General features: G+C 40.9%; 1 protein-coding gene across 1 annotated transcript in view; it reads left to right on the forward strand.

The window, feature by feature from the left end:
• SEC22C (SEC22 homolog C, vesicle trafficking protein) overlaps window positions 1-22,576 on the forward strand; it is a 34,445-nt gene that overhangs the window by 4,882 nt on the left and 6,987 nt on the right. Inside the window, exons 2-6 of the mRNA XM_004087917.2 lie at window positions 8,402-8,610; window positions 13,824-13,987; window positions 16,220-16,399; window positions 19,845-19,963; window positions 21,532-21,597. Coding sequence (XP_004087965.1) covers window positions 8,429-8,610; window positions 13,824-13,987; window positions 16,220-16,399; window positions 19,845-19,963; window positions 21,532-21,597 — 711 coding nt within the window. The 5' untranslated portion in view covers window positions 8,402-8,428. The remainder of the gene's footprint in view (window positions 1-8,401; window positions 8,611-13,823; window positions 13,988-16,219; window positions 16,400-19,844; window positions 19,964-21,531; window positions 21,598-22,576) is intronic.

Below are 22,576 nucleotides of genomic sequence, written 5' to 3' on the forward strand. Positions count from 1 at the left end.
ATGATAAATTTTGAGTTAATTTTTATGTAAGATACGAGGTTTAGGTCAAGATTCTTTATTTTTACTCCCGGCACTATTTGTAGAAAAGACTACCCTTCCTCCCTTAAATTACTTTTGCACTTTGTAAAAAATCAGTTAGATATACTTATGTAAGTATATTTTTGGGTTCTGTATTCTGTTTCATTGATCTATGTCTATTCCTCCAACAGTACCACACAATCTTGATTACTATAGCTATATAATAAGTCTTGAAGTAGGATAGCATGGTTTTTCCTATTTTATTCTTTTTTTCAGAATTGCTTTAGCTATTTTAGTTTCTTTGCCTTTCCATATGCATTTTAGAATAATCTTATCTATAGCCACAAACTCTCTTGCTTATTTTTTTTTTTCCAGTAGTTGCATTAAACCTGTATATCAATTTGGGGGAGAATTGACATCTTTGCTTCGTTGACTCTTCCAATCCATAAAACATGATATATCTCCCCATTTAGCACTTTGATTTCAGGAATATTTTGTAGTTTTCAGCATACAAGTTCTGTATAGGTTTTGTTAGGTTTACATCTAAGTATTTTATTTAAAAAATTATAGCTTTATTGAGATTATTTTTAGAGTGATTATAAATGGTATTTAAATTTTGGTTTCCATATGTTCATTGTTAGTATATAGAAATATATTTTTTTAGATGAAGTATCACCCTCTCCAAAGAACCAACTTTTTGTTTCATTGATTTTTCTCTATTTTTAAAATTTTCCATTTCATTGATTTTTTTTTTTTTTTTTTTTTTTTGAGACGGAGTCTCGGTCTGTCGCCCAGGCTGGAGTGCAGTGGCACAATCTCGGCTCACTGCAAGCTCCGCCTCCCGGGTTCACGCCATTCTCATTCTCCTGCCTCAGCCTCTCCGAGTAGCTGGGACTACAGGCGCCCGCCACCACGCCCGGCTAATTTTTTGTATTTTTAGTAGAGACGGGGTTTCACCGTGGTCTCAATCTCCTGACCTCGTGATCCGCCCGCCTCGGCCTCCCAAGTGCTGGGATTACAAGCGTGAGCCACCGCGCCTGGCCCCATTTCATTGATTTCTACCCTATTATTTCCTTCCATGTTTGTGATTTAAGTTTATTTTGCTCTTCTTCTAGTTTCTTGACCTGTGAGCTTAAATTATTGTTTTGAGACTTTTCTTCTTTTGGAATGTACATATTTAGTGCTATAGATTTCCCTCTCAGTACTGTTTTAGCTGTGTGCCACAAATTTTGATATATTTTCATTTTCATCTAGTTCAATGTATTTTTTAAATTTCCTTTATATTTCCTTTTTAACTTACGGATTATTTAAAAGTGTGTGTTTAATTTTCAAGTGTTTGGAGGTTTTCATTACCTTTCTGTTATTAATTTATAATTTGATTACATTGTGGTCATATAACACACTTTGTATAAATTCTTTTAAATTTATTGAGGTTTGTCTTATAGCCCAGGATATGGTCTATCTTGGTAGACATTCTGTGGTTTCTTGACTTAAACTCCTGTCCTCAGCAGTCCTCCCACCTCAGCCTCCCAGAGGGCTGAGATTACAGGTATGAGCCACTGTGTCCAGCCTATTCTGTGGGGTCTTCAAAGGAATTCTTCTGTTGTTGGATGGAATATTATAAATGATGATTATATCTTTTAGTTGATAGTGTTTTTTAGTTCTTTTTTTAAGTCTTTGCTGATTTCTATTTACTTGTCTTATCAATTTTTGAGGTGGAGGTGATTGAAGTCTCCAGCTATAACTATGGATTTGTCTATTCCTCCTTTGACTTTATTAGTTTTTGCTTCACTTATTTACATCTTTGAAGTTTGGTGCAAACACATTTAGGATTATTATGCCTTCTTGGTGGACTTACTCTTTTATCATTATGTAATATCCTTCTTTGTTCCTGGACATTTTCTTTGCTCTGAAGTCTATGTGATGATAATATAACTCTTGCTTCTTTTGATTAATGTTTGCATGCTATTTTTTTCCATCCATTTACTTTCAACCTACCTGTATTGTTATATTGGAAGTGAATTTCATGTAGATAGTATATAATTGGGTCATGTCTTTTATCTACTATCAGTCTCTGTCTTCAATTGTCATATTTAGACCATTTACATTTAATGTAATCATTGATACATATTAGGGAATAAGTCTGCCCTTTTTTGTTTTGTGTTTGTTCTGTTTGTTGTTGCTGTTGTTATTTCTCCATTTTCTTTTCCTTGACTTCTTGTGGGTAATTTGAACATTTTAAAATAATTGCATTTTAGGCCAGGCCTAGTGGCTCATGCCTGTAATCCCAGTACTTTGGGAAGCTGAGATAGGAGGATTGCTTGAGACCAGGAATTCAAGACCAGCTGTGGCAACATAGCAAGATCCTGTCTCTACAAAATATATCTTTTAAAAAATTAGCTGGGTATAGCGGTACATGTCTGTAGTCTCAGCTACTTGGGAGGCTGAGGCGGAAGGATCACTTGAGTCTTGAGGCTGAGGCAGAAGGATGACTTGAGGTTGAGGCAGCAGTGAGCCGTGATTGTGCCACTGCGTTCCAGACTGGGTGACAGAGTGAGACCCTGTCTCAAAAAATAATAATTTCATTTTATAATGTATAGTGTTTTTTAGTATATCTCTTTGTATAATTTTTTAGTGGGGTGTATATGTGTTTGTGTGTGAGTGTGTGTATGACTTGTCATGGTCTCCTGATGTGTTTTACTATTTCAAATGAAATGTAGAAACTTTACCTCCTTTTATGTCTTTGAACCCTCCCATTTATAATTGTCTTAAATATTTCCTTTACGTATGTTGAGAACCACATGAGACATTATAATTATTGCTTCATTCACCAAACATAATTTAGAAAACTCATGAGAGAATAATCTGTCATATTTTAAAAAGTTTTTACCCTTTCTATTGTTCTTTCTTTCTTTCTGATGTTCCAGGATTTCTTCTTTTATCATTTCCTTTCTGTTTAGAGAACTTCTTGACAAATTCCTTTAATGTTCCTTCATCTAAGTATGCTTTAATTTTTCTTTTATTCCTTTTTTTTTTTTTTTTTTTTTTTTTTTTTTTGAGACAAGGTCTTGCTATGTTGCCTAGGCTGGACTTGAACTCCTGGGGCTCAAGTAGTGTAGCTGGGACTACAGGCACACACCACTGCACCTGGCTGCTTGAAGGATATTTTTGCTGAATACAGGATTCTGGGTTGGCAGTTCTTTTCTTTTAGTATTTGAAAAATGTGCTACTTCCTTTTGGCCTCCATGTTTTCTGTGAGAAATTTGCTGTCATTTGAATTGTTTTCCCCTTATAGGTAAGGTATTATTTTTCTCTTGCTGCTTTCAAGATTTTTTCTTTGTCTTTAGTTTTCATAAGTTGGGCTTCTGTCTGTGTGCTGGCATGGGTTTCTTGGGTTTATCCTTTCTGAGATTTGTTCAGTTTCTTGTATCTCTGGGCATAATGTCTTTTGCACAGTTTGGGAAATATTCAGAAATTATTTCTTTGAATACTTTTTCAGCCCTGTCTTCTTTCTTTTGTCCTCCAGGACTCAAGTAACATGAATATTTGGTCATCTTTTAGAGTCTCACAGGTCTCCAAGTCTCTGTGAAATATTTTTCAATCTAGTTCCTCTTATATTGTTCACATTGAGTAATTTCTATGTTCTGTCTTCCTGTTTACTTATTCATTCTTCTCCCCTTCTCCATATTTCTATTGAACCCATTCATTGCATTTTTTACTTTAGTTAATTAATTACTTTATTTATTTTCATACAGATGGGGGTCTCATTATGTTGCCTAGGCTGGTCTCAAACTCCTGGTCTCAAGGGTCTCAAGTGATCCTCTTGCCTTGGCCTCCCAAAGCATTAGGATTATAGATGTAAGCTACTGCACCTGGCCTCAGTTTTGCTTTTTGTTTTTGATGGAGTCTCGCTCTGTAGCCCAGGCTGGAGTGCAGTGGCGTGATCTTGGCTCACTGCCATCTCAGCCTCCCGGATACAAGCCATTCTCCTGCCTCAGCCTCCCAAGTATCTGAGACTACAGGTGTGTGCCACCATGCCTGGCTAATTTTTGTATTTTTAATAGCGACGAGGTTTTACTGTGTTGGCCAGGCTGTCGAACTCCTGACCTCAAGTGATCCACCTGCCTTGGCCTACCAAAGTGCCAGGATTACATGCATGAGCCACCGTGCCTGGCCTCCTCGGTTTATTTTTAATTCTAGGATCCCCATTTAGTTTTTATATCTTTTGTTTCTTTACTGAGAGTTTTTATTTTTCATTTTTTAAAAGTGGCTGGGTGTGGTGGCTCACCCCTATAATCCCACCAATTTGAGAGGCCAAGGTGGGAGGATCACATGAGCCTGAGAGTTCAAGATGAGCCTGAGCAACATAGCGAGACCCCGTGTCTACAAAAAAAAAAAGTAGTGGTGTGTGCCTGTATTCCCAGCTATTCAGGATGCTAAGGTAGAAGGATTGCTTGAGCCCTGGAGACCGAGGCTACAGTGAGCCATGATTGCACTGCTGCATTCTAGCCTGGGAAACAGTTTATAATTGCCCATTGAAGCATTTTTATGGTGGCTGTTTTAAACTCTTTGTTAGATAATTCTAATATCTCTGTCATCTTGATGTTGGCATCAATTAATGTCTCTTCTCATTGAAGCTGACATTTTTCTGGTTCTTAGTATAGCCAGTGATTTTCTATTGAAACTTACATTTTGGGTGTTATGAGATCTGAATCTTACTAAAACCTTCTGTTTTAGCTGGCCCTTCTGGACACCACTCCAGCAGGGGAAGCGAGGGACTGTCTTATTACTACTTAATGGAAGTAGAAGTCCAGGTTCCCTATGTGGCCTCTGTTAACACCCTGGGGGAAAGGGGCTGCTCATCGTTGCCTGGGAGAGATAGGAATTCTATCTACCCAGTGACACAGTGGGAGAGAATGGCTCATTACTGCCCTCTAGCCCCCTACTTGGCCTTCTCTGATGCTACCCTGGCAGGATGGGAGGTGGAGAATGGGGCACCTTGTCACTGCAGGGCATTGGTGGAAGTCTAGGCTCTTCACTTGGCCTTCGTTGGCAGGTGTGTGGTGGCTACGGTTTTTTTGTGATGTCTGGCTGGAGTAGAGCGGTTTTTTATCTGCAAGTTTTTTGTTTTGTTATGCTTTACCTTTTCTAGTTTTTTTGACTGAAGAAAACAAAGTTTTTTTGGCTTTTTTTTTTTTGGTCTGTACCCATTGGCATTTCTTGCTAGATTCTCCAACACTCAGTCTATGATATGTGAGACAAACAAACAAACAAACAAATAAGAAAAAACAAACTCAGCAGACTCACAGTTGTGTCATTCCTCAGACCCCAAGGTCCCTAGCCAGTCTTCTTCCTTCTTCTCCACCTTTCAGAATTTCTATTTTTATTTTTGAGACAGGTTCTCACTCTGTCACCTAGGTTGGAGTGCAGTGGCACAATCTCGGCTCACTGTAACCTCTCCCTCCTGGGTTCAAGCGATTCTCGTGCCTCAGCCTCCTGAGTAGCTGGGATTACAGGTGTGTGCCACCATGCCTGGCTAATTTTTGTATTTTTAGTAGAGACGGGGTTTCACCATGTTGGCCAGGCTGGTCAGAATTTTTAAATGTTTATTTTATATATAATGTCCAGGGTATTTCATGGGAGAAGTAGGGAAAAATACTTCTACTTCATCTTTCCAGAAACAGAAGTTCATTCTGTTTTGAGTAGTGATCAGATCTCTTATTTGAGTACAGGCTGTCTCATAATAGCTCATAACCTGAATTCACAAATATCAAATCCCTGTAAAGATAAGCCCCTTCCTTTTTGTATTATATTTTTTCCATCTTTTGGAATACAAAGTATATTTTTACAAAGGAAAATAACGTCAAGGATGTTGTCTTCATTCTTAGACTCTTCCGTGGCAGCCTATAAAATCTTTTAACCCTTCAGGCAGCTGCCATCCTGTACATTCACATACACTCACAAATACGCACAAGCAAGTTAGTATCACAGTGTCATCTTCATTAAACCATCACAAATATTTAAAAAAGACTTTTAAAAAATAAGTGTGAGTTTCACTAGTTTGCAGTACTAGTAACTTGATAGAACTGAAAAACAGGAGGAGTATTTATTTATCTTGAATACTAATGTTTGAGGAAAAGCAAGTTTGATCACCAAAGGATAGGATGGAGAAGTAGAGAACCTGGATGGGACATTTGGGTCCTTTAGAGAGTGGTAAAACTAGTTCTTCTGATTACCATCGCTTGGAAATGTCACCCTTTTCTTTTTTATTGGCTTAAGACAATACCTGGCATAAGGTAGATGCTCCATAAAGACAGAACTACAGAGGATGTTTTGGAATTGACAGTTGGAGTCACTGCACACTGCTTTCCTTTAGAGGGGCATACAATTTACTCGGCCCCCAAAAAAGTACCTTTCTTATTTTGCTTTGGGGTGTTTCTGTCCTGTCTCTAACTGTTTTGGTATCTCATTGACTGTCTCTTTTTGGCCTCAATGTCTTCATATCTTGGCTTATGGTTCTTGTTGGAGTTATTGTTGAGAGCCTAAGCCCTGGTCTCAAATTGATCTTGTAGCCTTTCCCTATGTCTGTCAGGGCTTTGTGCCCCATAACTCTTTTTAAAAAATGTTTTAAAATTAAATATTTCAAATACTTACGAAAGTATAGAAGATAGAACAATTAACCTCTCTACATTTGTCCCCTGATGCCCTTTGTGGTGCCTTGAGGTCTCATCGGCCAGGCGTCTGCTGTAGAACCCACAGTGTCTTCTGGCAGTTGACCTGGTCCTGCCATTGGTGCTGCAAACTTAGTAGCTTTTATGTGTGGGTGTATTTTTCCTGGGGCTTTTCACATTTTACTCCCCAATGGAAGGTGTGGAGAAATGGGTCAAATGGACTGTGTAGGTTCTGTTGGCTGGTAGCCTAATTTTTCTTTTTGCCTCCTTTGTGTTTTTATATCACTGCAGTTTCTACATGTATATTGTGGTAATAATTATTCATTCATTCATCCATTCCAGACATGGTCTTTATTCTTAGAACTTACATTTAGGTAGTGGAAATGCAAAATCAGTAAAATAGAGAACAAAGAGGTAGGTTTCCTAAGAATTTAAAAGAGGGAGAAAGTACTTCCAGCTGGACAAGTCTGAGAAGGTGGATTTGAGACAGTCTTTGATTTGGATTTGGATATGGAGAGTTCAAAGGAGTGGCATTGCAGACACAAGTGAAGAATGCATAGAGGTACAGAGATGAAAAGTAGTGTGCATCTTGGGGTTCTGAGATAAAGAACTGAGATGCCAAATAAGGTTGCATCCCTAGAGTTCTTTGGAAGAGAGGTCCACTGGTATCCTGTTATCATCCTATCAAGTAAAGGGCCTGATAGTAGAGGATCCTATCAAGTAGAGGATTTGTGAAATAGGATGTGCGGACACATCCTATTGGAAAGACTCATCTGAGCTGTGATGGCCACCTCACTAATCCCTAATTGCAGGACTGCCACTCACAGATGTATAGGTTATGCCCTGAACAAGCACCCTGCAGAGTTAACAGATAGGGCTAAAACACAGCCAGGCTCTGCCAGCAGAAATGGTGCAGGCCTGTTTCCACCAAGAGAGGCATCCTTTTCTAATTTGCCCAAGGCACCACGAGGGTTCAGATCTGTTTCTGTCTGTTTCTTAATGGTAGTCACATATCATGGTATTCACATATCACTGTAATATGATTTGCTAAATGATTGCCTTTAGCCATCTCTAGGGACTCAGTCATCACTTTGAAGACTGACTCTATATCAAACATTTGCAGAAATTCAGAAGGACATGATCTAGAGGTTTCATTTTTGCCCTCTACTCTCCTTGTCACCAGCATTAGGTTAGATGCTCAGAATCTCTCCACCTTATTCTATCTCCTTGCAAGTGAGGATATGGCAGCTAAACTGCTTAGTGCCTATCTCCATGGGTGACCTGAAGTTCACAGGTCACTGACATCAATCGTTGCTGCTTCGGTGTCTGGTGCTTCCTGACTCTTTAGGGCTGTCTTGCTCTGTGTCCTGCTACCTGCCGTTACTACTGTTGGTCCTGAGCCCTCTGGTCCTGCGTCCGTTCTTCTCTATTCCTTTCCCCATCATCCCAGTTGGCTTAATTCTGGAAAGGGAGAGACTCATTAGAGAAAAAGAAAAAGAGAATTACAAGTGCATAAAAGGCAGGGAGGATAATGAAGGGAGGAAAATTTGGAGTGATGTAGCAGTAGAGGCCAGGGAAATAACAATAAAAGCAACATTTGCAATTATAGTGAGAATGAGGGTGAAAAACCCTAGAGTGATCATTTCACAGGTGGGGGTATTTCTGGCACTGTCATTTGAGCCTCAGTAACAAGGTGACCTTGCTTTCCTCAGGTGTCCTCATGACTTCTCTTGTGGACCATGTCCATGATCTTTTTTGCCTGCGTGGTACGGGTAAGGGATGGACTGCCCCTCTCGGCCTCTACTGATTTTTACCACACCCAAGATTTTTTGGAATGGAGGAGACGTCTCAAGAATTTAGCCTTGCGACTGGCCCAGTATCCAGGTCGAGGTTCTGCAGAAGGCTGTGACTTTAGTATACAGTAAGTGAGCATATTCACTTTTTCAGAATATTAGCAAAATTTGGATTACTTTTAACTACATGTAGTGGTAATCTTATGCTGATCACATTGTGTATTAAAAGTAGATCTAGCATCAGTAGTCTGAAGTCATGTGTGTCTACAACAGAATCATAAAAGAAATGGGTTTTCTTAGAGCCTCAGGGATGGCTGCTCCAACTTTTTTTTTTTTTTTCTTTTGAGACAGAGTTTCGCTCTGTCACCCAGGCTGGAGTGCAGTGGCACCATCTTGGCTCACTGCAACCTCCGCCTCCTGGGTTCAAGCAGTTCTCATGCCTCAGCCTCCTGGGTAGCTGGGATTATAGGCGCACGCCACAATGCCCAGCTAATTTTTATATTTTTAGTAGAGATGGGGTTTCACCATGTTGCCCAGGCTGGTCTCGAATTCCTGATCTCAGGTGATTCACCTGCCTTGACCTCTCAGAGTACCGGTATTACAAGTGTGAGCCACTGCGACCAGCCATGGCTGCTCCAGCTCTTAACTTCTGTTAGTGGAGTGCCCATGAGCATTGGGAGACCTGGGTTCATGTCTTTAGTTTTGTAGTTTTTTCTTCACTAGATGCAGGGGAAGAGAAAAGGTAAGGAGGGAGGAGATACTAGATTATAATGTTGGTGAGGGAAAATAATGAGAGTTAGAAAGCCAAGAAAATAAGAAAAAAATTTCATTTATACTTTATTTATACCTTTGCTTTTTAATTTTTTTACTTTTTTATGTTTTAATTTTTCACTTTTTAATTTTTAGTTTTTTATTTTTTTGAGACAGTTTTGCCCTTGTGGCCCAGGCTGGAGTACAGTGGCAAACTCTCTGCACACTGCAACCTCTGCCTCCTGGGTTCAAGTGATTCTTCTGCTTCAGCCTCCTGAGTAGCTGGGATTATAGGCACCTACCACCACACCCGGCTAATTTTTGAATTTTTTAGTAGAGATGGAGTTTCATCATGTTGGCCAGGCTGCTCTTGAACTCCTGACCTCAGGTGATCTGCCCACCTTGGCCTCCCAAAGTGCTGGGATTACAGGCGTGAGCCACTGTGCCCGGTCATTTTTAAATTTTTATTATGTGACAGGAGCAGGGGAGTGAAAAATAAGTGAGAGTAGGTCTCTCTTCTCAAGGAACTTAAAGTCTAACAAGATAACAAGAGAAATATATAACTAACTATAATACAGTGGGGAAAATGTTCCATTAGAAGTAGGAATCAAGTGATTACAATAATCCTGGTTACAATAACTGATATTATTGAGTGTTTTCTATATGCCAGGCACTATTCTGTGTTTTATGTGGCTAATGATGTAGGTAATAGTGTTACACCTGTTTTGCAGAGGAGGAAACTGAGGTAAAAAAAACTTAACTAAGGTTACACTGTTAGTAACTGGTCAGCCCAGGATTTGAATGCAGGCAGTTAGGCACCAAAGTCTGCTTCTTATGGGTTATACAATTTCCTGTTCTAGGACTCAGAGCAAGAAGCCAGTCATTCTATGGAGGCATCAGGGGCAAGGCAGACTTTAGAATATCAAAATGACTTGTTAGATTTTACGTCTATTTTCTCTTGTTTTAGACCTTTACTTAGCAAGTTCCTTTTGCTCTCCTTATATTTTTATTTTTTATTTTATTTTTTAGAGACAGGGTCTCAGCTGGGTGCAGTGGCTCATGCCTGTAATCCACGCACTTTGGGAGGCTGAGGCGGGAGGATCGCGTGAGCCCAGGAGTTCAAGACCAGCCTAGGCAATATGATAAGACCCCATCTCTACAAAAAAATTAAAAATTACCCAGGTGTGGTAGGGTGCACCTGTACCAGCTACTTGGGAGGCTGAGGTGGGAGGATTGCTTAAGCCCAGCAGGTCGAGGCCGCAGTGAGCCATGTTCACACCTCAGCCTCCGAAGTAGCTGGAACTCTGTCTCTAGATAGATAGGTAGATTAGATAGATTGATTGATTGATAGATAGGCTCCCAAGTAGCTGAGTCTACACACCACTATACCCAGCTAATTTATTTTTATTTTTTTAGAGACAAGGTCTTGCCATGTTGCCCAGGCTGGTCTTGAACTCCTAGTCTCAAGTGATCCTCCCGCCCTCGCCTTCCAAAGCCCTGGGATTATACGTATGAGCCACCTTGCCTGGCCCCCTTTTGTTCTCCTTGAATAGTAAAATTTTTTTTTTTTTTTTTTTTTTTTTTTTTCTTGAGACGGAGTCTCACTCTGTCGCCCAGGCTGGAGTGCAGTGGCGCGATCTCGGCTCATTGCAAGCTCCGCCTCCTGGGTTCATGCCATTCTCCTGCCTCAGCCTCCCGAGTAACTGGGACTACAGGTGCCCGCCACCATGCCCAGCTAATTTTTTTTTTGTATTTTTAGTAGAGACAGGGTTTCACCATGTTAGCCAGGATGGTCTCGAACTCCTGACCTCATGATTCGCCCCGGCCTCCCAAAGTGCTGAGATTACAGGCGTGAGCCACCGCACCCGGCCTTGAATAGTAAATTTTTAGTTGACCTGCTAAGCTGAGGTCCTTTTAGGGGAATTCAGTCTCAGAATTATAAAAACAAAAGGAAAGGTCCAGGCCTGACACCAGGCTAGGTGGTAATGTCAGGCTAGAAGGGCCATGTCCTGAATGGGGTGACAAATAATAGGCACGTGCAGCTGTCACCTGGTGATGTGGGCTCTGGATGTTCAGAAGCAAACACTGAGTTGCACCTGCCCACATGTGCAGCCCCTTTCTCTGGGGGCCTGAACATGCTGTCCTTGATGGTCTCTCCTTTACTATGCTGAGATTAACTGATTTGTACTGTACTTCAAATAGGAAAGCTTTTCTCTGTTAAAGGCTATTTTTCACAGAAAAAATAAGTCTAAGACTTCAGATTTAAATCCTGAATACTTCAGTAGTATTTTGGAAAAAGGAATAAAAAATGTTCTACTCATTTGTAATTTTTAATTAAATATATACCATTATTTTCGCAGAGGAAACAGACTTTCTTTTCTTACAGGTGAGCAGTACCATAGCTTTTAATAGTAAGGAGTGTGTTAGTTCCCTAAGGCTGTCATAACAAATGACCACAAACTGGCTTCAGACAACAGAATTCATTCTCTCACAGGTATCGCAGGGCCATGTTCCCTCTACAAACTTTACAGAAGAATCCTCCCTAAACCTCTGCTACTTTCTGGCAGTCATTGGCAATCCTTGGTTTTCCTTGGCTTGTAGATGCCTTACTGCAGGCTCTGTCTCCACAGTCGCATGGTCTTCTTCCTTCTCTTTCTGTGTCCAAATTTCCTTTCATATAAGGATACTAATCATTAGATGAGGGCCCACCCTAATCCAGTATGACTTCATTTTATCTTGGTTACATCTTCAAAGACTCTATTTCTTTGAGTTAGGACATCAGTAAATCTTTTTGGGGGGACAAACTCAACCCACACCAGGGATCCTCTTTCAAATAGAAACACCTCCATCTTAGAGTGGCCTAGACCCTTCTGAAGGATTTCTTCCATAAGGAGGAGAGTTGTCCTTTTTTTTAGATTGGAAAAGTTTTTATATAGGGAGTTACAGTTTCAAAAAGTTAGTAGAACAACATAACCTAAAAACCCTCCTGCTGAAAACATCCGTAAATGAGGGTAAATATATATCAACAATTACCTTAAATGTGTAGTTAATCTTGAAAGAAAGAAATCCTAAGATGCTAGAAATGAAAGGGGGGCAGAATATTAAGGTAGTAAGTGTGTGAGTGGACAGTGAGGCTCCTGGCATTCAGTCACCATAAAATTGGAGCTTGGTTTGGGCTTACATAGGATGAAGTGTCAGAACAAGACCCTTGTGGCTGGGTGCAGTGGTTCACGCCTGTAATCCCAGCACTTTGGGAGGTTGAGGCAGGCAGATTGCTTGAGCCCAGTGGTTCGAGACCAGCCTGGGCAACATGGAGAGACCCACATCTCTACAAAAACACGAAAATTAGCCAGGTGTGGTGGCGCACACCTGTAGTCCCAGCTACTTGGGAGGCTGAGGTGGGAGGATGGCTTGAGTCTGGGAGTTTGAGGCTGCAGTGAGCTGAGATTGTGCCATTGCACTCTAGCATGGATGACAGAGTGAGACCCTGTGTCAAAAAAACAAAACGAAACAAAAAACTCTTGCATAAAGGAAAGTTCTTGTCAGGCCACAACCTAATGAAATGGTGTTAGGTGAGGGAAATAGTTTTCCCATTGATAGAGGTGAGAGGGTAACTCACCTCTACTTGGCTTTGTGTGGAAAGGAAAAATAAATTTCACCTAAGAAATTGAAATGTTGTTCTTGTGCCTTGTAAAAGGTTGAAGTTGGAGTGTATACTCCCCAAAGTCTAGGAATTCCTAAGCCAAGGTTGAAACATCAGTATTGGTCCCAGAGTGATGACACTGCTATGGTAGCCAGCCAGAGCAAATGCAGAACCACGTTCGAAGTGTGCCACAACTCTGGCCTCAGGGGGTTCTTACAAAAAAAAGTCCCATAGGGATGAGCTCTCAGCAAAAAATGACAAAACACAAGAGGAGACATTCCACAGTGAGTGGGAGTCAGTAGACGCACAGATAGGTGACCTAGAGCCCCTGTACTCTGAACTTGAAATGATAGCATGACAGCCCAAAGGGGAGTAGAAAAAGAAGAAAAGCCCTGTATTTATTTTATGAGACCAAAATAACCTAAATACCACAATCAGATGAAGACAGTATAAGAAAGGAAAATTATAGGCCAGTCTTATTTGCATAAACACAAAAGTCCCAATTAAAATGTTAGCAAACTAAATCCAGCAGTTGTATGTTTATGAATATGTAGGAACGTAGATCCAACAAGGGCTTATTTTAGGATGCCAGGATCATTTAACATTAGGAAATCTGTTGATGTAGATTAAAGAAGAAAAACGTTTTCTCAATAGATGTGGAGAAGTCTGAGGCTAATTCCCCCAATAGAATATGCATCCCTCATGCATGAATAAATAAGAGTGATCACAGGCTGTCATTGACTAAGACTACTAGACATTTTAAAGGAAGTGGAAGAAAGACGGTCTCAGGAATAGGTCAAACTGAAGAGACAATATATCTGCAGCAAACAGCTACAGGACTGTTTAAAGCCAAGCAAGTGCAGAATTGAGGTAAGGTTGTGTCTGGGTGTGGGATGGGAATACATGGGGCTGTTTCCTGGTAATACAGATATTGCCCTTTTGTTTCAGTTTTTCTTCTTTCGGGGACGTGGCCTGCATGGCTATCTGCTCCTGCCAGTGTCCAGCAGCCATGGCCTTCTGCTTCTTGGAGACCCTGTGGTGGGAATTCACAGCTTCCTATGACACTACCTGCATTGGTCTAGCCTCCAGGCCATACGCTTTTCTTGAGTTTGGTTTGTAACCCTCTTTCATATTTATTGTTCTCTTCCATGGTGTTATATGTGTAGAATTTACAGTTTAGGTTTGGCTTTGACCATCAAGGGAAACCATTGGAGATGCAAAAACATGTCACTGAAGAACAGACTTGTACCATGAGATTTCATAGCAATTGAAGTGGCCCGGAAAGCGTCAAGGTTTAACACTCCGGCTTTTCATCTCCACAGAGCCTGGGGGCAGGGTGGAGGAAGGGTGAAACGTGTAGGTTATAACCCACAGCTCTCTGAAGCTGGGGTCAGCAAACGATGGCCCATAGGCCAGCGGCCTGTTTTGTAAATAAAGCAGAATGCAGCTATGCTTATTCTTTTACATGTTGTCTGTGGCTGCTTTTGCCCTACGACAGCAGAGTTGAGTTGTGACAAGAGACCGTGTAGCCACCAACCTAAAATATTTACTAACTGGCATTGTAAGAAACTTTTGTTGACCCCTGCCCCAGAGCATTACTACTCAAAGGGTGTTTACCATCAGGAGGTAAGCACAGAAAGTGAGAACTGGTGTTTAGAAATTCTGACAGTAATTTAACATTCCTTTGATTATTTTTTATTGCTTTTTTAAAATCAGAATATCAGTCTGCAGTGGTTTGGAAGTAAGACCCAGAAGTTTGCTCTGGAAAATGATACATCTTTTCTAGGCTCTGCCAGAAAGGCCTTGTCGAGGCTTAGAGACTTTGGAACATGGCATGATAATCATAGTGTGTGCCCTATTTTGGTCAGGTGTGGGTCATTTTGAGCTCTTGGGAGAAGAGGAATGGAGATGGGAGTTGGGGGACAGTCTGTGCTCTCCGTGTAAACAGCTGCTGACTCTGTGATGTTCTTAAACAAAGGTTTGGCAGCATTTGTTATAAATGGTCAGGGGGCAGAACCAGCACCTGGAAGTGTTGCCACTTAGGCTTTCTGGCTACTCCTGCCATAGCCCTCACATTCCTTCATGTGTTCTACTGACTAGCCCATCAGGAATGGGGCTAGCACCCTCTTTTGGTGTCACCCTGGTAGGCAGGCTCCAGCCTGGTAGACCAGTGATAGACTGAGAGTTCTGCCCCTGAGTCTCCCTGTGAGGTCTTAGTCAAGCTTGTGCTCTGGGCCACACTTCTTTCTCTGAAGAGGGCTGCTAGTCCAAAGCAGACCACAGCTGCAGCATCCCTGGGCTGTGAGTTGATTTGGAGCTGGATAGACCTGTGTTCTTCTCTCCCCTTATCTCTGCATGTGCCTTCCTTCTAAAGCCATATGCTTGATCTGATGGAAGCCCCTTTTCCAGCATCATGTTTGCTCATTGTTGAGTGGGAGTAGAATGAGTCAAAGTACACTGAAAGTAGAATTATACATGATTTTGCTTTGCCAGTATGTATGAAACTTCTCTTCAGGAACTGTTCAGATTTGGTAATGGATTAATACTAACATAAGTTTAAGAATTAAAATGAATACTTTTCAAATATATAATCCTAGTTTGTACAACATATTCATTTGTAATTTTTTTCAAACAAGCCCTTTTTTTTGAGTTAATCAGGCCAGGAGTAACTGTCTCCGTTTTTCAAGCTTAGAAATATTCTGTAAATTGCCTAGGGTTGTACCGTACTATCAGAAGTGGTAAAGGACGAAGACGCATGCCCCTTTCCCCCTGACTGTCTCATCACTGAGGTTCTGTGATGCATTATTGCCTTTTTAGTCAATCACATTTTAATTATCCTGCTCTGAAGAGATTGATCAGACAGTGTTCATATTAGCAGTCATTTGGCCTTTATGTTTAACTTGACACTTTTCAGAATCTGGCTGATTTATTAGCTCTTAGAAATGTGAACTTCAGCTGGGTGCAATGGTTCACGCCTATTATCCCAGCACTTTGGGAGGCTGAGGCAGGAGCATCCCTTGAGCTCAGGAGTTTGAGACCAGCCTGGGCAATGCAGTGAGACCTTGTCTTTACAGAAAAAGAATTTAAAAATGAAAAAAATTAGCCAGGTGTGGTGGCACACATCTGTGGTCTCAGCTACTTGGGAGGCTTAGGTGGGAGAATCACTTGAACCTGGGAGGTCAAGGCTGCAGTGAGTTGTGATCGCACTACTGCACTGCACTCCAGAGTGGGCGACAGTGAGACCCTATCTTCAAAAAAAGAAATGTGAACTTCATTTTGTACATACTGTCTTATAATATGCGTTCTGATGAAAATGCTTAACTTGTGTTGCTCTCTTTTTGCAGACAGCATCATTCAGAAAGTGAAGTGGCATTTTAACTATGTAAGTTCCTCTCAGATGGAGAGCAGCTTGGAAAAAATTCAGGAGGAGCTCAAGTTGCAGCCTCCAGCGGTTCTCACTCTGGAGGACACAGATGTGGCAAATGGGGTGATGAATGGTCACGCACCAATGCACTTGGAGCCTGGTAAGTGGCTTGTTGTTCCCTGATGTTGCTAAAGTGATATTATGTATTTCAAATGGACGTTGATTTTTTTTTCACTAGAAAGCTATTTTTTTGGGAGAGGGAGTGGTATAAAATATGCTGAGAAAAATATGGACCAATCCTGTTTCTTGGTGGCTGTTATAAAAACTTTGACTACAGGCCAGGTGTGGAGGCTCATGCCTGTAATCTCAGCACTTTGGGAAGCCAAGTCAGGCGGATCACTTGAGTCCAGGAGTTTGAAACCAGCCTGGGCAACATGGCAAAACCCCATCTCTATCAAAAATACAAAAAATTAGCCAGATGTGGTGGCTCATGCCTGTAGTCCCAGCTACTGCAGAGACTGAAGTGGGAGAATCACCTGAAACCGGGAAGTCAAGGCTGCAGTGAGCCATGATTGTGAGCCACTGCACTCTAGCCTGGGTGACAGAATGAGACCCTGTCTCAAAAAAGAAAAAAGTTGACTATTATGACAGTGGATTGGTTTGAGGGGAGGCTATTGTGATGAAATTCAGGAGCTGAAGAGTGACTTGGCAGGTTATTTTCGTTTTTCTTTTCCTTCTTTTTCTTCTTCTTTTTTTTTTTTTTTTCAAATAGAGACAAGGTTTCGCCATGTTATAGCCCAGGCTGGTCTCGAACTCCTGGGCTCAAGCCATCATCCTCCTGCCTTGGCCTTTCAGAGTGCTGGGATTACAGGTGTCAGCTACCACGCTTAGCTGGCAGGTTATTTTCTTAATTAGGGTGAAGTCTACAAGTTTATTGTTTTTAAATTTTATGTTTTTATTTATTTATTTAAGTCTAAGTTGTTCTGACAGAACTACAAGTTTAAATGTTATAAAGAAGATTCATTCTCTTTTTCTGTAAGTTACTTATTGAACTGTATAGATTGGTATTTTATATATATATAAAATATATATTATCTATAAAATATATATAAAATATATATTATATATAATATATATAATATATATATTATATATAATATATAGATAATATATATAATATATATATTATATATAATATATAGATAATATATATATATATAGAGAGAGAATCCTTATATTATTTACTGAAATGTTGTAGATCTGAAACCCCCACTCTTCTTATTGGAGGGAGGACAATGGGGATGAGAGCACTGGGCAGGGGGCTGGAGCCAGGGCTTCTAATGTTCTCACTGTCTGGCTGTCTCTGAGACCTGGGATCTCCCTGTGGATTTCAGAGACCCATCTGAAGGAAGAGGTCTTAATGAACTTGATCACAGTTCACTGACATTCCATGCCTTTGTCATTAACGTCATCAGCCACTCAATGCTTATCACATAACAAAGTATGATTTTTTGCACTCCTGTTTATAGTTACATACAATTAAACTAATATTTAATTAAATTGGATATTTACATTCTAAGAATTCTATAATGGCATAAGAGCTGAATCCTTTGCTAAAAGAACCGTCTACACTATAATAGTCTTAATTATTTTGTTTTTAACTGTTTTATGCTAAACTCATTTCTTGAATTTTAAAAGTGATGTATTATATTCATGGTTTTGACTTAACTTTGTGTTTTAGTTTAATGCGTTTCAACCAATACTTGGATTGGCTCTCATTCCAGTCAATAAGTGGTTCTAGTTTATATTGAGAATAAACTTAATTTTTGTAAAAGGAAGACTGGGTAATTGAGTCAAGATTCTCCCTTACCATATATGAATGCAGGCATATCTTTGTAATGTATGTTTTGTTTTTTAAACACTTAGACAAGAGGAGCAAATCCAGAAAGTGTCACCTTGCCCGTCTTTCTAGGACATTTTACTGTGATTTGATTTACCCTATTGTCCTGAGGCTAGAATCTTTACAGGTAGCATATTCTGTTCTAACAGTAACTTTTAATTGCTCATTGGAAACTCTAACACACTAACAATAGGCATAAGTTGGATTGTGGTGAAGTATTTGTGTGTGTGTGAAATATAAGGGTAAGAAAGGAGTATAGCGAGAGAATGGGAGGGACACCATTTAATTGTGTGAACCAAAATCAATTTCAGTGGTTATCTTTACAGAGAAAGTGAGCATTTGTTCTAATTATAGTTCTAGAAACAGCTTGTAACTTGAATAATCAATGTTTCCCTCTTTCCAATTATTTTAGAATTTTAAAAATTGCATTTGCTGTGAATTGCTCTAGAAGTGCACGTGACATCGCATATTGTTATTGTCAGAGAAAGAGGACAAGTTGAATGTTGAGGCATATAATAGAAATGCTTTAAACATTTGACAACCAATTACAAATAAAGCCTTGGTCCTCTCTGGTAGTATAAGAAACTGTTTTATTTACTTATTTATTTAATTTTTTTTTGAGACAGGGTCTTGCTCTGTCACCCAGGCTAAAGTACCATGGTGGGATCTTGGCTTGCTGCAACCTCCACCTCCAGGGCTCAAGCTATCCTCCCACCTTAGCCTCCTGAGTAGCTCGGACTACAGGCACACACCACCACACCCGGCTAATTTTTGTATTTTTTTTAATAGAGATGGAGTTTCACCATGTTGCCCAGGCTGGTCTTGAACTCCTGAGTTCAAGTGATCCTCTCACTTCAGCCTCCCAAAGTGCTGGGATTACAGGCATGAGCCACTGTGCCTGAACTTTTTTTTTTTTTGAGACAAGTTCGCTATGTTGCCTAGGCTTGAGTGTAGGGGCGCAATCATGGCTCGCTGCAGCCTCAACCTCCCAGGCTCAGGTGATCCTCCCACCTCAGCCTCCCAGGTAGCTGGGACTACAGGTATGCGTCACCATGCCTGGATAATTTTTCGTATTTTTTTTTTGTAGAGACAGGGTCTCACTATGTTGCCCAGGCTGGTTTTGAACTCCTGGGCTGAAGTGATCTGCTGCCTGCCTCAGCCTCCCAGAGTGCTGGCATTACAGGTGTGTGCCAGAAATTGTTTTAGGATTTTTCAGCCTGATCCCTATTGACATTTTTGCATCAGATAATTCTTTATTTTGGAGGCTGTCCTGTGCATTCATTGTAGGATGTTTAGAAGCATTCCTGGCCTGTATCCACTAGATGCCAGTAGCAGCCTGTCTCTAGTTGTGACAACCAGAAATGACTCCAGACATTGCCAAATATCCACTGGGGGGCAGATTGCCCCTGGTTGAGAACCACTGCTTTAGATAGAAAGGAAATTAAGCACTTGAAAAACCTGTGCTTGCCTGGAAAAGAGCCTTTTTCTGGAAGAAACTTTACTCAAATACCCACATCCATTCTGTCCATCATTTCTTGCCTTTTTTTCCCTCTAACTTCTGCTGCTTTTACAATTAATATGTTTGTAATTCTGTGTTTAACATAGTGAACCTATCATTAGTGTAGGTCTAGTTAATGTCTTCATTTATTTTTCTTTCATATAGAAATTACTTACACTAGACACTTGTTTTTTTTTCATTGTGAAGCTCCTAATTTCCGAATGGAACCAGTTACAGCCCTGGGTATCCTCTCCCTCATTCTCAACATCATGTGTGCTGCCCTGAATCTCATTCGAGGAGTTCATCTTGCAGAACATTCTTTACAGGTAACCTTTTTTTTTTTTTTAAACAGTTTAAATTGAAGGACATGATAGAAGAAAGTGATAGGGATACATTTTATCTATAAAACTGAGGTTTTACAATTTTTCAAAACAAATACGAATTTTATTATAAATTTTATTCTTTGTAGTAAGTTGAATGAATGTGAAAGTTGCTCTTTTATGTCTATTGTCCTAAGAGGCAGGAGGGGCCTGCCAACATATTGATAAGAAATGGAGAATTTGCTACAAGGACATTAGACACCCTGTGGCTCTTGGGACCCCAGGAGTCACTCCAGGGACTGGATTATTTACCTAGGACAGAAGTTTCATTCTCTGATTTTAAGGTTCAGGCTCTTTTTCTCCTGAGAAAAGATTGTCCCGTAATCTGATTTGTATAATGCAGATGCCACCTTCCTTGTGTCTTTGTCGAAGAATTATGTATCACTAGGAAGTTCCTTCACTGGTCTGCTCATTTCAAAGGAACTTACTATTTCAGTGCTTTTTAAAAATAGTTTTTAAATTTTGAAGTATTTTAAGAAGTATTTCAAGAAGGTATCGGCCAGGTGTGGTGACTCACGCCTGTAACCCCAGCACTTCTGGGAGGTTGAGGTGGGTGGATCACATGAGGTCAGGCGTTTGAGACCAGCCTGGTCAACATGGTGAAACCCCATCTCTACTAAAAATACAAAATTAGCTGGGCGTGGTGGCGCATGCCTGTAATCCCAGCTACTCAGGAGGCTGAGGTGGGAGAGTCGCTTGAAACCGGGAGGCAGGGGTTGCAGTGAGCCAAAATTGCGCCACTGCACTCTAGCCTGGGTGACAAAAGCAAAACTCCGTCTCAAAAAAAAAAAAAAAAAAAGAGAAGGTATAGAACCATTATTAGCATCAACAAATAGATACTACTTTTAAAGATAGTGCCACCATACTCACACCCATGCATATAGTGGGTAAAGTCTGAAGCATGACTGTTGTTGAACCTCAGGAGACTGATGTAGACTGACCTGTTTGGAGAATGGCAGCAGGCCTGTGTTATGAGTGGTATCTGCCTGTTACCACATCCTGCCTTTGATCAATGTGTGTTGTGGTTTCTACTCTTATTGTTGATGATTGCTCTTAGCCAGATACTTACCGTCTGTTCGTTCGTATACATTAGAATTAGTACCTGGCCAGCAAGATGGTTAAGACATAGTCCCTCCCTTGGGGGCTCTCATGGCCCAAAACAGTGTGTGGTGGCAACCCTAAGGAGGCGGCAGTGCCTGGAGATGGGAAGAATTAGAGAAAGCTAGATCTTAACAGATGCTTAGGTTTCTGAGCGGTGGAGGGATTGGTGGCTCATTCCAGGTTGAAGACTTAGCACAATCACATGGGGACAGGAGGCACATGCTGTGACCAAGCTGTTGAAAATGATTGTATGCTAACCCCGATCTGGTGCATAAACAGGAACTTGTGTCTCACCCAGCCAGGGATTTTGTACTGTCAACCATACAGACAAAAGGCAGAGTAAAGTGCTTTATGTCACAGTGTTTCCTTTCATCTAAATATCCCTTTCCTTGTGTTCCTTGTATTTGTTTTAGGTTGCCCATGAGGAAATTGGAAACATTCTGGCTTTTCTTGTTCCTTTCGTAGCCTGCATTTTCCAGGTGGGTGAAACGATATTTTGGTCAGTGGATTAAATCCATGACCTTATTTTGTTCTTCTGTTCATCTATCAGCAAGTTTCTAGATGTGATTGTTGTTCCACCAAGGTCATGGTTCAAATCATGGACAATACCAAGCCCTTAGTGGAGGACCTTAGGCCCATCCTGCCCGGTCCTCTCATTTTACAGAGGAAGAACTTTGTGCTCAGAAAGGGAAAGCCCCTTGTTCATGGCCAAGGGGCTATTGGCAGCAGCAGAACAGAAACCAGCAGTTTGGATTTGACTTCCCAGAAGGGAGGGATGAGATTACATGGGGGTTGGATTAGGCCTGACTAGTGAGTGGCAAGATACTGCCTTGTGCTTATTATTAGGACAGTCCAAGCACAGAAGTGTCCTTCTATAAAAGTAGCATCTGTGTATGTGTAGTTTTTAAAATATAGGTCTAGGCAGGCATTGTGGCTCACACCTGTAATCCCAGTACTTTTCAAGGCCAAGGTGGGAGGATCACTTTAGGCCTGGAGTTTGAGACCAGCCAGGGCAACATAGCAAGACCCCATCTCCGAACTTTTTTTTTTTTTTTTTGAGACGGAGTCTTGCACTGTTGCCCAGGCTGGAGTGCAGTGGCACAATCTTGGCTCACTGCAAGCTCTGCCTTCCCGGGTTCACGCCATTCTCCTGCCTCAGCCTCCTGAGTAGCTGGGACTACAGGCGCCCACCACCACACCTGACTAATTTTTTTGTGCTTTTAGTAGAGACAGGGTTTCACCATGTTAGCCAGGTTGGTCTTGATCTCCTGACCTTGTGATCCACCCGCCTCGGCCGCCCAAAGTGCTGGGATTACAGGCATGAGCCACCACAAAAAATTTTTTAAAAAATATATACATATGTAAGACTAGGTCAAAGAACTGCTGTTTGTTGTTGTTGTTGTTGTTGTTTTAAATAGTAATACCTTCTGACTCAAACCTGTTCTTTAGGAACTGAAG

The sequence above is a fragment of the Nomascus leucogenys genome, chromosome 4, assembly GCF_006542625.1.
Source record: "Nomascus leucogenys isolate Asia chromosome 4, Asia_NLE_v1, whole genome shotgun sequence".
NCBI lineage: Eukaryota > Metazoa > Chordata > Mammalia > Primates > Hylobatidae > Nomascus > Nomascus leucogenys.